Source organism: Falco punctatus, assembly GCF_963210335.1.
Source record: "Falco punctatus genome assembly, chromosome: 4".
Taxonomy (NCBI): Eukaryota; Metazoa; Chordata; class Aves; order Falconiformes; family Falconidae; genus Falco; species Falco punctatus.
Genome location: NC_137583.1, coordinates 83,409,405 through 83,424,943, shown reverse-complemented (window position 1 = coordinate 83,424,943; position 15,539 = coordinate 83,409,405). Strand labels below are relative to the sequence as shown.

The 15,539-nt window shown below is 43.0% G+C and overlaps 1 protein-coding gene across 1 annotated transcript in view; it reads right to left on the bottom strand.

Moving 5' to 3' along the window:
- Window positions 1-8,742, bottom strand: part of HDAC9 (histone deacetylase 9) — a 482,690-nt gene extending 473,948 nt beyond the window's left edge. The window contains exons 1-2 of the mRNA XM_080383947.1: window positions 8,545-8,742; window positions 5,174-5,269 (exon numbers count right to left, since the gene is read on the bottom strand). Coding sequence (XP_080240073.1) covers window positions 5,174-5,206 — 33 coding nt within the window. The 5' untranslated portion in view covers window positions 5,207-5,269; window positions 8,545-8,742. The remainder of the gene's footprint in view (window positions 1-5,173; window positions 5,270-8,544) is intronic.
- Between the last annotated feature and the right edge of the window lie 6,797 nt (window positions 8,743-15,539).

The following is a 15,539-nucleotide window of genomic DNA, read 5'->3' as shown; positions in this document are numbered from 1 at the left end:
GGAAAGTATATAATGTTCTTTTTCACAAAGGAGAGTAATATAAAATCACCACGTACATATCACAGCAATATGAAAGCAACAATGATTGAAGAAGCAATCACATAATGCTTTAAGAGAAATATTTGAGCTTAGAGATCACATAGTTCATCAATTTCATGCAAGAAAATCGCCTTCCATCAGAGTAAGCAAGCAGAATTAAACATATTTTTTTTACTCTAGCTTACCTTTATTTTGTTTTGATTATATTTCTATGGCTTTAAAATATGAAAAATAGGCCTTTTCACTCTCTCTCCTGAAGTACTTAGATTGAAATCATTGCAAAGAATACTTTTTTTTTAACATGATAATGGATTTATTATGTGGCTTTGTTATCTATACAGATCTGTATTTTGATCTGACATTTCTATGCATAAAACCTAAGTTATGGTCCAAATGTCACTTGAAAAAGCCTCTCAGTTGTGTCTCCTGTCCTCTCTCCCATCCCAGTCTCTTCTCACAATACAAACACTCGACAGAAATGAAAGAAGTAATGATGCATACAGACTTCACAGGTGACAAACATTAAAGCAGCATTCTCCAAAAGTATGGATGACCACCAGAGGAGTAAATGGGAAGCAGGGTCAGAAATGACACTTGATTTGTCACTACAAAACACATTTCTCACATGCTACTTATACAGACACCCCGCAAAAATCACAGTGAAACTCTGGAACTGTCTCTGTTGCTACTTTGTGGCCTAGAGAAAAAGGATTTCATTTGCCAGGCATGCAAAAAAAATCTCCTAGGCATATCCTCATGCTCTGCTTGCAGGTAAACTGAATACACCGAAGAAGCTACATACTTACATTTAGGCATCACTCAGGAAAACTAGTGATGGAGGGGACAGAAGCATACAGATACTTAGGTACAGAAAATGTACCTAGAGCACATGCCAAGATCTTTTAAAATTATCTGAAGGTAATTGACAAAAGATGGCAAAGAAGAATCACCAAGAATTATTTTTGATACACTTTTGTAGCTCCTCCATTGCTTTGACAGTCCACCTAAATTATAACAGCCTCTCCGGGTTGCCCTAATGACTAAATGAGCACTTAACTGCTGCTAGCTGCAATCCCAGCTTCCATGCTGTTACAGATGGTACTCAAAGATTAAACTTAGATTACGTCATTTATAAATGAAAATACCTTTCTCTGACTCGCTTCTTGGTTTGGCTTCCCCTCCAGACTATTCACTCTTGTCAGTTCTGTGGCCCTGATTGCCACAGGGGTGCATCTTGACCATGTCTTCACTCTGATGCTGTTGATGACATTGAACTTCAGTTCCCTGCTGCTCCCTACTTACCCTGATTTTTATGGAAGGAAAACTGAGTACACAGAAGCCAAAACGGATCCTATGGTAACCTCCAGCTAGATCCCTGGTATGGATGATAGAGGTCAGCAGGGTAGACCTAACCCACATTACAAGACTCTTTATGATCTGTTTTAGCTATTGAATGGGGTTTTTGCTGTTTCAAGCCACTGATCTTTCATTCTAAAACATTTAGAATATGTTTTCAGAGAATATACACAGTAACTATTTATATCCCAAATAAAACAGATTCAACTCCAATATGAAATATCAAAATTTCACTTAATCAATAGTATGGCTTATTAATCAATGTTGGTTATATTGTCTACCAAAAGAGGAAACATAAAAGATTAAAGTGGTAACTGTATCTATTGTATATTGTCAGCATATTCCTCTAATTTTAAGCTATATATGAACAACTGAATAGCTATCTAACTATAAATCAGGTAAAATGCCAATAATTTATACACTTTACACACTAAACACAGTCACTACGTGCATGCTGCTTATTTTCCATTTGGAATTCAATGTTTCAATTTTTTTCCTTGGAAATCCTATATTCACACCTGCAGTTCACCCACCTCTTGTCAAAGCAAGGTTTCAGTTCAATAGTTAGCACCCTGGAGACTTAATGATAACTGTCAAAAACTTGAATAATAAAGAATTTTGTATAATTAAAACTTAGACATACAGAATGTCTGTGTCATGTCATTTTCTTCATATGCTTCTATAACGGAGATATTTTAATGCACATATTGCTTTAGAATTCCAACGTCAAATTACTTCCCTACTCCAAAAAACATGATTCAAGAACTTTTCTGATAAGAACTATCAAATGAACCGCGTTTCTATGTAAACTGCAATAACAAATTCTTAAAAGCATATAATAGCTTATATTAATTTCATGGTCTCAAGACAGTACACTTCTGTTCAATGCCTTATTCATAGGTTTTCAGAATCTTGTGCTATTTACTATTTGGTAGCTTTACCAATATGAAGGTTTAGGTTTCCCCTTTACTCAAGCACTAGAGCTCATCTGGAATACTGCATCCAGTTTTGGCTCTCCCCATAACTGGAAGTTGCCACCACCTGAGTCTACTAAGGCAGTCAGGGACTGGAGCACTTGCTGTATGAGAAGCTGAGGGCTTGTTCAGCCTGAGGATGAGATGGCTTTAGCAAGGACCTAACGTCAGCTTGCCAGTGCCGATGAGGAGGTTACCAACAAGATGGAGCTAGGCTTTTCACAGATGTGCATGGCACAAGAAGAGACAACAGCTGTGAATTGAAACTGACAGGTTATGAGTCAACATGAAGAAAAATTTCTAGGAAGAAAATTAGGTATTGGATGTGATTTTCCAGAGAGGTTGTGGAATCTTTTTCTTTGGAGATTTTCCAGACAGAATTGGACAAATCCCTAAGCAACATGGTCCAAATTCTATGTTGACTCTTATCTGGCCAAAAAGTTGGTCTACGGATCTCCTAAGGTCCCCTCCAACTTGAATGCTTCTGTGATTTAGTGTAATCACAAGTGTTACAAAAAGTAACAGGAAATTAAACTTCCAGTTTGACCTGAATACATCCTAGGACACATCAGTCAAGCTTTTTATAAAAAGAGATGGAGCATTACCACCCTTGGACAAGACGCTAATGAGATTTTGATGGGCACAGACTACCGTTCTGGTCACATTTGCTTAAGAAAGGTAACTTCAGATTGAAAAGGATACAGACAATGACTCAAAGATATCTGGAGGAACACAGATATTCTTACATAAAAAAAAAAAAACAGAAAGGTAAATTCAGGCTGACTAAATGAAGGCTCAGAGGATGTATGATTTCTGTTTGACCAAACAGTAAAACTAGGAAGGTTATCAGATAATCTGACTTTAAACACGGATAAATTGCCCATGTACCGGTCTATCAGCACACTCACCTATACTCCTCATTACAGATCTGTAAGCATCTTTACATCCCTTCTTGATTTACAATTTATTTGCAGAGTTTATAACTGATAACATGTACGAACTCCAATAACAAGAGTTCCTTTTGGGGGGGGGGGAAAAGGCAGAGGGGGGAGGGAGGGGGGGAGGGAGGGAAGGATAAAAATAGAAGAACACAGGAAAAGGGAACTGGAAAAGTGTAGAGGAATGAAGCTGGGTTAATTAGCATTGATAATATACAACTGTGGGCTGGCTTCAGAGGCAGCGGGTTGGCTGATGTAGATAAGTGCAGGTGTGGCTGGTTAAGTTCAGATGTTGGACAGCCAATGAAGAGAGAGCAGCCAAGGAAGAAGAGACAGAGCAAGAAGAGAAAGAACATGCACTCTGGATGAGGAGAAGGTAACAGAGGGACTGACATGAAGAGTATGCTGGTATGAGATGGTAAAAGACCTTGTTGCAGCTTGATAGTTTGGAGAGTGCTGCAACAGAAAAGCAAAAGGAGAAAATGGAAAGGCGAAAGGCAAAACTCCCTTCAGTGGCTAGTCAAGAAAAGAACTGACATGGTCTACCCAGCAAGCACCCTCTTCCCAGTGTCCTCTCCAGTGCATATAGGTGGTCCACCATACCACTCCCATAGAAACTATACAGATTTCCTCATGATCTGTTCAAACTCCCTATTGCCTGTTCCCACTCATGATGCTATTAGCACTGACTGGAGTAGTCCTTGATCAGAGGCTGTGTCGAAAGCTAACTAGTTGGCTGTTAAGGTTTACATATATTACTGAGTAACACTTATCAGATAATTGTCTTTCTCCTAGCACAGTCCTAGCTGCAAAAAATGGTGCAAGAAAAGGATGTTGAAAAAGAATGACTATTACACCAGTGTCAATCACTTACCACTGGAAACCTGACATAACAGTACTATCAGGGTTTGCAGATGAAAAGCCATGAGAACAACAGTACAAGACCAACAGCATGAGGACAGCAAGGGAAACACTGCCCCAGCAGTTTTGGAGAAAGGTTACAGAGCTGCAAGGGAAAGGCAGAGTGCAGAGCTGCTAATGGAAGACCCATGGCATTGCAAAACGTTGGGGCATTGTCCTGGTTTCAGCGGGGATAGAGTTAACTTTCTTCTTAGTAGCTGGTGCAGTGCTGTGTTTTGGATTTGGTGTGAGAACAATGCACACTGATGGTTTTGGTCGAGAGGGCTGGAGGGGCATGAGAAACTGGGAGGGGACACAGCCAGGACAGCTGATCCAAACTAGCCAAAGGGATATTCCATACCATATGATGTCATGCTGAGTATATAAACTGGGAGAAAAAGGAAGAAGGTGGTGACATGTGGCACTATGGCGTTTGTCCTCCCAAGTAACTGTTACATGTGATGGAGCCTGGCTTTCCTGGGGATGGCTGAGCCCATGGGAAGCAGTGAATGAATTCCTTGGTTTGCTTTGCTCGCGTGCGTGGCTTTTGCTTTACCTATTCAACTGTCTTTATCTCAACCCACGAGTTTTCTCGCTTTTACTCTTCTGATTCTCTCCCCCATCCCACGGCGGGGGAGCGAGCAAGTGGCTGTGTGGGGCTTAGCTGTTGCCTGGGGTTAAACCACTACAACAAACTTCTTTAGAAAAAAAGTTACATAACTATATATTGCATAAAAATAAAGAAGTTTGGGTATGTCCTCACAGGAAAGTTAGATCATAACTTGTAGCTGAAAAGATTTTAAGATGGCCCCAAACTAATGAATATTATTTCTGAAAAGTAGTTAAACACTGTTTTGCTGTAATTTTTAAGCTGCCTGAAGATGAAGCTATAGATTAGCACATACGAATAAACTTCATAATACTATAAAAGTTGCAATAATAATGTCAACACTAGTGCAGTCTTACCTGGCATGCACTGACATTCACAATGTAATGCATTCATTCCAAGTAAGTTACATCAAATATGGGATAAATTCTTTGGTCATATATGATCTTCCTAACCTAAAAACCCAAAACAAAAAGCAGCAAATGAAAGGTGATTTTGTCAAGTACTGTTAGCTCTACATTGCCTTACTAACATACCAGTTTCAGTAAACAATCTAACCTTAAATGATTCAGGACGCAACTTTCTCTGAAAAAAACATGCTTTCTTCTCTGGCAATCATTACTGAAACCTTGAAGCATGACAAGTATCTTTTATCATGGAATGGTCCAGCATTCAGCCTTTACAAAGCATGTCTTTACATCTTAAAATAAACTCATCAAATGTATTATGTACTTTCCTACTTAAATGCAACAACTGAAAGAACGTTTTCTTACACTCTTGGAGAGACTGGAAAACTGATACATTCTCTTTTAACTTTAGTTCTATGGAAAGTTAATTTCACGTGAACAGTATGCATATAAGGCATAATATACAACCCTCAGCAAATCTGGCCCAAACCTCTTCTGTAAAAGACAAAAGCCCTCACTCCTGAAATACACCAAACTCTCTCAGCTAACGATTCAGCTAGGACTACACTGTAAACCAGAAGCACTTTCTATTGCTGTTTGTATACACATACCCTAAGTAGCTTTAAAGTAGCTAGTATGAATACCGATGGATACAAAATAACAATAGTACACCCAGTCTAGTAAATACATGCTTTAATTTACTATTTCGGAGATTACTAGGCTACATCCCAACATTTTTGTCATTTTTAATTGGCTATAGTCAGTCACACACAACAGGATTTGAGTATTTTCAAAACTCCATTTCTCCTATTAAGCATTAGTTGAATACTCAGAAATAACTACTTAAACTACATTTAGTCACCCTCAGCATTCATGGTAATTCATACTGGGATTCATTTCATTTTCATGATGGATAAACATGAATTTGATCCATATTTTCAGTATATAAAAGATTTCAACAGCAACTTCTATTAGATTATCTCAGGCAGTGAGATAAACAACTGAAAATTATTTTCCACTTTAAATGGTTTTTAGAAAGTACATAGTTTTTATAACTGAACCTCTTCTTAATGTTATTGTCTATTAAGAAATCAGAAAATATATATACCACTCAATCACAGTATTATCTTTTTTTCCCCAGAAAAATCCTAGGAGCAACTGCACTAGATGAAGCATGTACTAGGACTTTCAGCAGTGAAGACACTATTTCATTTTTATTTTTAAACTGCTCTGGGCACAGAAACATGGTGGTAAACAGAAGATACACAACAGCTTATAAACTAGTATTCCCGTTTCATCCTGGAGACTGCGCTTCATTTGTGGAAAAGCAGGTTAATGGAAAACCAAACACTGCTGTTTTCAGAATTGGCATTTTAATGTCAGGTTGAAAATATCTGGGTGTATTACACATTGACATTGACTTTGCTACCAGAACACTGAGAACACTGTTTTGGGCAGGCTTAAGTAACTATGGTGCTGTACTTGCATCAGCTTGGTCACCATGAAGTATAATGGCGTGGTTTTATCTTTTTCAGAATTCTCAACTGACAATGACATTTTCATACAAAAGAGCTATTTCAGTATTTATATGATAAAGTTGGCACCACTGGTAGGTAAATATGACTGACTGCAGCTTTTGTCTGGGGCAATGACATGTTTTTTCCCAACGTTTTGTGTCACACCTCTGCCACTGTAATGAAAAAGAAGGGTTAGAATAATGTATCATTTGTATCATTGATGGTGGAAAGTTATATATGGTTGAGACCTATCTATTTTATACAAATAACAATGCAACTTAGCTGTATGAAGGGATGGAATTGCCTTCCAATACCGCTCCAGTACCATGACAGAGAACAAGCCTGCACTTCCCTCTGAACAAAGCAGGTGCTCTGGGTACAAAACATACGTGGGCTGTGACCACTGATACGAGAATGCATTGGGCATGAAAGAAAATTTAGAAACTGTCAAAAAAAGATCAATTTAAATATCTTCAATAGATCTAGGATGCTGTTGGGGAACTGGGGCTGGGGGCAGGTAGGAGAGGGCATTTGAAAAACCTTAATGTGAAATACCGTCCTTTTTTGTTCATGAGTTCTCAGCAGAGTTTACAGGCCTTTGTGAGCTTGCAAATTAAATCCTGAATAACTGTCACAAAACTATTCTTCTGTCCCAGAAAACAAGATGTCATGGAACTAAAGCTGACAATACTGAAAGACAGATAGGTTTAAAATTCCTCGGCTTCTGTGTCGATACTTGTTCTGTGTTGTTTGTGACAGGACTTCTCAACACCTTTTGCATCAGCAAAGAACACTCATGCATTTTCATATGTCAAAAGGTCTCCGCAATTCGCTTTGCTACTTCTTTCTCAATGTTCGGCTTGTTTTAAGTATTTCTCCCCTCTTAAATTCTCGCGTAGTTTAACAGCATTTTTAGACCCCTTCGGAGCACTTTGAAATACAAACTGCCGTGGGCTCTGTGTAAATCTTCCCCAGATGAATACCCATTTCGTGCATTACAAGTAATACCTGCTTTTTTTTCTGTAACAGTGATAAGCACGAATGATTACCGACTGCTGTTACATTCCATTTCAGATTACAACTCAGACATTTTAGGTGAGTCGAAACAACTGCACCCGTATCGGAAACTGCCCGTGCGCTGCCCCGCGCCGCTGAGCCGCCCCCCGGGATGCACACACCGCTGGGCCACCCAAAGCACGGGCACACGGAGCTCCGGCCGCGCACCGGGCTGGGATGCGCCCGCACCGGCCCTGCGGCGCCGCCGCCGCCCCAGGCAGCCGCCACCCCGGCCCGGCGGGGAGCCCCAGGGGAGCGCCCCGCCGCTCGGCCCCGCTCCCACCTGTTCGGCCCCCAGCGGGGGGCTGTCCCCGCTCCCCAGCCGGCCGCGGGGGGCTCGCAGCGTCCTCCCCGCCCGCTGGGGCTCCGGCTACCGGCCCCGCCAGCCCCCGGGCTTGCCTGGGTGGCCCCGGCACCCCCGCGACACGGCCGCGGCCCCGCAGAGGAGTGGGTCGCACAGGGACCCCCTCCCGGGCCCGTTAACGCGCACAAACGCCGGGCAGGGCAGGCGCACCGGGAACCCCTCCGCCACTCACGCTCCCGCGAAACGAAACTTGCCGGGGGGCGGCCGCCCCCACCCGCCCTGACACGGCCCAACTTCCCGAAACCTTCCCAAAGGTCCCGAAAAATCCACCCCGGCAAGCCCAGCACAGCGGCCGGGCGGCGGGACGGGCCGGCCCCACGGCCCCGCGCTGGCTGCCGCCGCGGCCGGGCAGAGCGGAGCGGAGCGGGGCAGCCGGTGCCACTCACCTTCCCGCGCCTCCGCCTTATCTCTTCGCTCGCGGGCTGCAACTTCCAGTCCTCCCCCCAGCTGCCATCTTCCACCGGGGCGGCAGGGGAAGGTGCGGAGCGGGAAGGAAAAGTTGCGGCGGCTGCCGCGGGGACTAGGTGGCCATAGCGCCGGCGGGCGGCGGAGCCGGCACGGGCGAGCCTGCACCGTGCGCGGCGGGCGGGCCGCGGGGCGGGGCGGGGCGGCGGCAGCTGCCGGCGAGGGGCTGCGCGCTGCGATCGCAGCCCGTGGCGACGCGAGGAGGATTTACTAAAAATAGCCGCCCGGCTCGGCTCGGCTCGGCTCGGCGGGGGGGTGGCGGGGGGAAGCCGCCGGGTTGCTCCGCGCTCCCCGCGGCGGCCGCTGGGGGCCGAGCGGGCCGGGCCGGGCCGCGGTGAGCACGGCGCCGTGCGCGGGCAGAGGGGCAGGGAGGCGCCCCGGGGGCGAAACCCGAGGGAACCCGCGGGGTTGCGGCTTCCCAGGCCCGGCGGCCCGGGCCGCGCGGGGTCTGGCAGTTCTGTGGCCGCAGCGGCCCTGGGGGGGGGCGGCGGTGCCCGGACCCCCGCCCGGCCCTTACCTCCCCACCCGCCTCAGGGCTCCGCGGCCCCGCACGGCGGCCTCTGGCGGGCGGCAGGGCTCCGCCGCCGGCCCGGGAAGGCAGGGCCGGCATGTCGCCCCCGCCGGGCCGGGCCTAGGCCCCGCGGGGCTTCACCGCCTCCCCGCGGCGCTGGCTGGCGGCCGCTTGCGGCGGAGCCGCTCGGTTGTTTCGCGCCCGTTGCCACCCTTGCCACCGGTAACCTCTCAGCCCTCGGGAGGGAATTGCACCGGCCTGTCACCCGCCCCCCGCCAGCGAAGGGACAGGGCTTCTGGGCCCGATCGTGGGCCCTCCGCGGCGAGCCGGCGGGCGGCATTAGGGCACGCATCTGGGACCGCGCCGGCCGCGGCTTCCGCCCGGGCTCTGGCGTTCGGCACGGGGAGAGTGTACCGGCTGCCGTGCGGCCCTCGCGTGGTGTTGCTGCTCCCTCGGGCTCTCACGTCCCGCGGTGACTGCACGTCTCTCTAGTGCAGCTCTCCCCTTGTGGTCTTTTGATCAGTCTTGGCGTGTCTTAGCATCTTCAGCTAGAGGATGTCCATCTTTCTGCACCCACGTTGGGTCTCTTTCATAATGATTAACAGGCTCCAGAATTCTCTTTTCCTAGTACGGTTTTATGCAGAACATGAAGCACTATGGAATCTGTCCTAACCACATTTATTTGTAATATAAATTCATAGATAAATGTCTTCATTACTTGGAAAAGAAGGGAGTATCTCCTTTTATCTCTCCCCTTACGGGTAAAGGTTAGCCTCAAAGCAGTTTAGTTCTTGGAAATCTAAGCAATCAAAAAAAAAAAAATCATTAGCTATCTTCCAGCTAGTGGCTTTGGAATTCGTGTTTGTATTTATATTTAGTCTACTTATTACCATAGAAGTTTCATGGTGTGTTTTATTCGTTTAAAAAAACATAACATTGATTGTACTTACTCTTTTCACTTTGTTTGTTGTCAGATGTTAGCTTTTCTGAAACAAATGTTTAAAACTGTTGTTTCCAAGAGTGGTGAAGAACTAGTTAAGACTAAAAGGTAAAGCTAGTGGCTAAAGGAAGAGGTTTGGAATTTGGGCCTGAATGTCATTGATTGCTCAAGGGATAAACACACGAAAACTCAACTGTGATAAGCAGTGGGTTTTGTGACCCTCAAAATAAATCTCACTTCTCAAAATTAAAATCAATCTGTGTCTGCGTATATTTCAAGTTGGAGAGGAATCTCATTAGTTTGTTGTGGTTTATGTTTTAGTTTGAGAACTGGTTTCAGTGGTATTGCTGGATGTTCAGTCATGGAGTGCTATGTGACAGATCAAAGTCCAAACTGGCTAATGAAATCACAGAGCACTGTTTCTCTGGCAGGTTGATAGGCTTCAAGCTGATACATACTTTTGTTTCATTATGTACTCTTATTCTCTCTCTACTCAAAGGAAGAGTCATCATTATAATCATAAAAGACTAGTTACTGTTCTGATGCTATGGTGGGAACTCCAGCATTTTTTACTGGAAAATAACAGGGATCTCTGAGACACCTCCATGTTTTGGTTACTGCTGCTCTTGCCCTACTCATTTCCACTCAGTGCTAATAAATACAGTGAAGTGGTGCATAGTGGTAATATTCAGGCAGTCTTTATCTTGCTTTTACTAGGTCTGCTATTGCTATTCCATTACTACATTATCTACTCCTAATCCTACTGACCAAAAAAATGTTTTATAGACTTGACTGGTTTGCTGGAGTGCTGAATATGTGTACCTCATTTCAAATGTAGCATTGCCTATTTTATCACTGTCTTTCTGAATTATTATAACAAACATTTGCTGAAAGTCATGGGGGTGAGGAAAGGATGTGCTATGCCTGCATTATAATTTAGAAGTGTAATTTATAAAACCTGAGATGAGGTGTTGAGATCCTTAAAACATTTCTATCCCTAAAAAGAGACTTGGCATCATCCTTGCAGCTTCTTCTCTGCTACATTGTGAACTGGTGTCTGCTGACCATTAGGGCTATGATGCCCTTCACATACACTCCGATTTACAATAACTGGATTTTTGATTGAAAAAACCTTGCATATTTATCACACAGAAGATCAGTAAGGTCATGTCTGGGAGAGCCACAAAAAGTTTTGGAAACCACACTGGAACAGAGAAATTGTCTTCCCTGTGATTCCTCACTTAAGCTTGTGCTTAGTGCAGGCACTAGGAGAAAAATCATAAACTTTCCCCCCTCCCCCCAGTCAAATGAAAACACTGAAAATATTGAAAACATTGAAAAAAATAATACATACAAAGCTCAGTAAAGAATTTCTCACATTGACACATATTTTAGTATCATTAAGACTGTGGAAAAATAGCTTTCAGAAGTTCCATGCCTTAACTGAGAACTACCTTAGGTATTAAACAAACATTGAGGTATAACAGCTCATCAAGCAGTGAGCAATCCCCCTCCTATGATACCAAAAGGAAATGTGTAGGATGTTCTGTACTGTGTGACTATTAAAATCAAAATGATACTCAGCTATGACCTTTTCCAATCCAGTTCGTAAACCAATGTTTCACAAAAAGTGAAACCCATTGAGATGAACAGAAAGAAACCCTTAACATTTAACAAGACTGATCTGGACTTCTAGCCTACACATGCTTGTTAACTTGCGAATCTGAATAAGATGGACGTAGTGCTTTGCTTGTCCATGAAAACCATTGAGGAATGAACAAAAGCTGTCTGCCCCATTAGTTGATGTTACATGCCAGCTCTTTGCTGAAACGGTCAGTCCTTTTGGGTGTATTTCTGTTCCTCAACTGCCAGACAGCAGATCCTTTTATTATCTCTGGCAGTCAAGAGGCTTCAGTTCTTCTTGGGTGTAATCTTGCAACACACCTAGGCTTCTAGTCACATCCAGAGCAGACTAACATGACATACTCTACAGAGATGATTTGTAAATTCAGCTTGATGTTCAAGGAGGCAGCCACCTGCTTGCTGAGCATGATAAATCAACACCCCAAAACTTAGCTGGGTCTGTTCCTTAAGTTCCCGTCCAGTTTCAAGGGCTCATGGCTCTGCTCTTTATATGCAAAGCTAAGTTCAAGTCATGCTGTACTTCTCTGTAGAAATCAATACCAACTGCCTCTCATCTGTCACCTATAGGGCTAGATCCTTTCAATACTTCAGACCACTCTTTTTTTTATTATTTAACAGAATTAGACTGACCTACCTAGCATGTTGCACAGATCATCCATGCACCATGTACCTAAAATATGGGGCCCTTCTAACCAGTGTTGTGCAATTCTTTGTGTATGCTTTACATAAGTATTAATACTTACAAAAGTATTTGCTTTTGCAAATATTTCTATTTTACTAAGAATGTTTACATTAAGTCCTTCTCTAAAATTTTAAGATTTGTCTTCCATAAGAAAAAACCGTGGAGTTTGGTGGGGGGAGAGGGTGTAACTTACTTGTGATGTCTGTTAATTTGACTGAGAATTAGTTGAAAGGTCTTTTGGGTAAGACTGCTAGCCTTTTAGTAAGTATCTTGCTCAGTGGCTCATAAACATTAAAATTTTGCATGTTTCAAATGGGTATAATTGTTGGTTTTGTTTACAGAAAGTGTTTGCTTTTTTCCTCCAAAAGATCAGCGGTTTAGCTGATCAGTTTTATGCAATTTGTAAATAACCACTTGACTGCTACAGAAGTAGGCAATCTAAATGAATCAACACAGACGCCAACATTTTAAAGATAATAGGGATTTCTGCATTAACATGAAAAAATAATAGTTTTATATATATTTAAATGTCTTATGAAAATATATTTCTCACACACTGTAGATAATGAAATGTGTGATTAGCTCTTTCAGTGCTTGGGCTTTAAGGAATGTATACACATACCTACATTTGATAGGACTATTCAGGTGGTTAAAATTAAACATGTTATTACCCCCTTTTTTTAGTGCTAGTGGTTAGCCAGTATTTGGAAATCTGTGGGCTCTTTCTCAGAAACATGATAAAGTGTTTTCTGATCCTGACCTATTTGTCTGCAGAGAATATAAATATATCTTGTTTCCTTGAACACAGTAAGTCATGAAACGAGTGACCAGACTGGGCTGCTTGCTGGTAATGCCAAGCCTGCACACAACCATCCTGCAGCAGCACTGTGCCCCCAAAGCCGTTCTTTCACTCACACAAAGCAAAGGTTTTGAAGTGCTAATGTTGTGGTGAACTGTGCAGAACTTGCAATCATTCATGTAAAAAGGGGATCTAAGTATGCGTCTTGGATGTCTTTTGAAAGATTTCCCATTAGCTTTGGACTAACTCGAGCTGAAGTTGAGCCCTGTCCTTTCTTTCATATACTGCCCTTTACTCTTGATCCCAAGTCCTCTTCTGTCCTGACCCTAAACACCTCTGATTATTGTGGTCCTGCCTGCTTTTTTTCCATATCCTTTTTTCCCATTTGTCTCCTGCTGAGATGCCAAATTTTCTACACTTTCTGTTGAAGACATTGCTATGTCCTGTTACACTGATGCAAGTGACCCCTCAGGTGTCCTAACCCTGCTCTGATATCTGACCTTGTCCTTTGCTCGTTCTGAACCAGGCATCCTTCCAAAAGACATCTGATGACAGACTCCAGGAATTGTCACATCCAGCATCTTGTTCAGGCCAAGCAGCACTTCTGTCACTCTGTGCCCTGTTTACATGTTCCCATTGTATTCTTGCCATTCCCTTGATTTTCTGATGTCCTTGTTTCTCCCTGGCATACGACACACAGTTCCACCAAAGAAAGGAGCGCGTTTCTGTTCACACCTCACTGTACAAGTCTCAGCTTACAGGACTAAGCCCCTTTTTCAGCTTTATCGTGCCAATCCACAATTTGGAAGGTTCTATTCTTTGCCATTACTAAGTTAGCTGGCATTACAGTATTCTTTCACTTACCCTGAATAGAAAATGTTTTTTATCTAAACAAGGATAGATCATTACTAAATCAAGAACTGCCCACAGATCATAAATACATCTAGCTTACAAAATTCCAGATGCACTAGTCTTTGTAAAAAAAGTGCTTAATAATTACAAAAATAAAATGACTGGCCTTTGCATCTGGCGTGTCTTATTTGTTCCTCATAATCATTGTTAAAAGGTAAAGAATGTTACAGGTAAATTTCTTCAGTTCCTAACTGAACTACTCTTTTAAAAACAAGGTACATTTGAGAAAAGGAACTCTCTGAGGAACCTAGCCAGGTCATTAAACCTGACCAAATCGTGCTTGTTTGGGTGGATGATTGCATCTGGTTTTGTCATGTGCTTATTAACCGCATTAGCAGATAATACGTGATTGTGAATGAAAGAATGAACCTGAAATTACACAAATCTTTCTCACTATAATGATTCATCAGGTAGGATTTGTTTCAGCTTTCTGCTTTAACTTTTATTATTATTATTATTATTATCATTATCACATGTTCTGTAGCGATGACAGTCGTGATGAAGAACAGGCAGAAGTGGCTGCTGGGAGCCTCTTGTCGATAAGCTTCGTGCAGGCAGCTTGGGCCGGCCTGATGATGATTCATGGATGATCAAGTGCAACAAACGGCTCCATGTGAATATCTGAGCAAGTAATTTTCTGGGGGACAAAACAACTCAGCGACATTATTATTCCTTCCTGTAATTTTTTACTTCTTTTTCTGAAACGTTAATATCCGATAGGTTTCCTTGCTCCCATGGCTTAGTACCAGGGCAATGTGAACAATGATGCACATAGAAAGAGAGCTTTTCCTGCACAGTTCTCAGCCATGAGGTTGAGAGGTTATCATTGACTTGGTCCTGGCTTTTCCAGCTGGGGTAGATGAGCTGTACTGCAGATGTTTCTGTTGTCTTGATTGACTTCAAGATAGATTCCATTGTCATAGCTGCTACGCTGTCAAACAGATAATTACACAGACATAAGATAGTTTTGTAATAACATTCAATATTAACATTAAGATATATATTTCTTATTATTGATTGACTTCTGTGAGTGTGGGAGGCTATTGGTGGAATAGAAATAGACAGACAACTCCCAGGCAGGTGGCAATGGAAGAGATATCCTTAGTCCTCCTTGCCTTTTATGAAATATCTTAAATGCAGTATGTGCTCTCCACTCGCAAGTATACTGTCAGGCTGCACAGCTCCTCTTTCAACTTAAGGCAGGGCTGCAGGCACCCTGCTATTATCAGTTACTACTTGGTGATAACCTTGTCAGCTTCCTTTTGGTATTCATGTATTATCAACCAAATAACACTAGTTTCTGAAAATGACCGGTTCCATTTACATTTCATAATCTGTTGAAAGGAAAAACGTTTGTGACTAAGTAAGAGAAGGAAGGAGCTGTCAACCCTGTTTTGTGATTACTGCCCACAAATGTTCTCACATTTT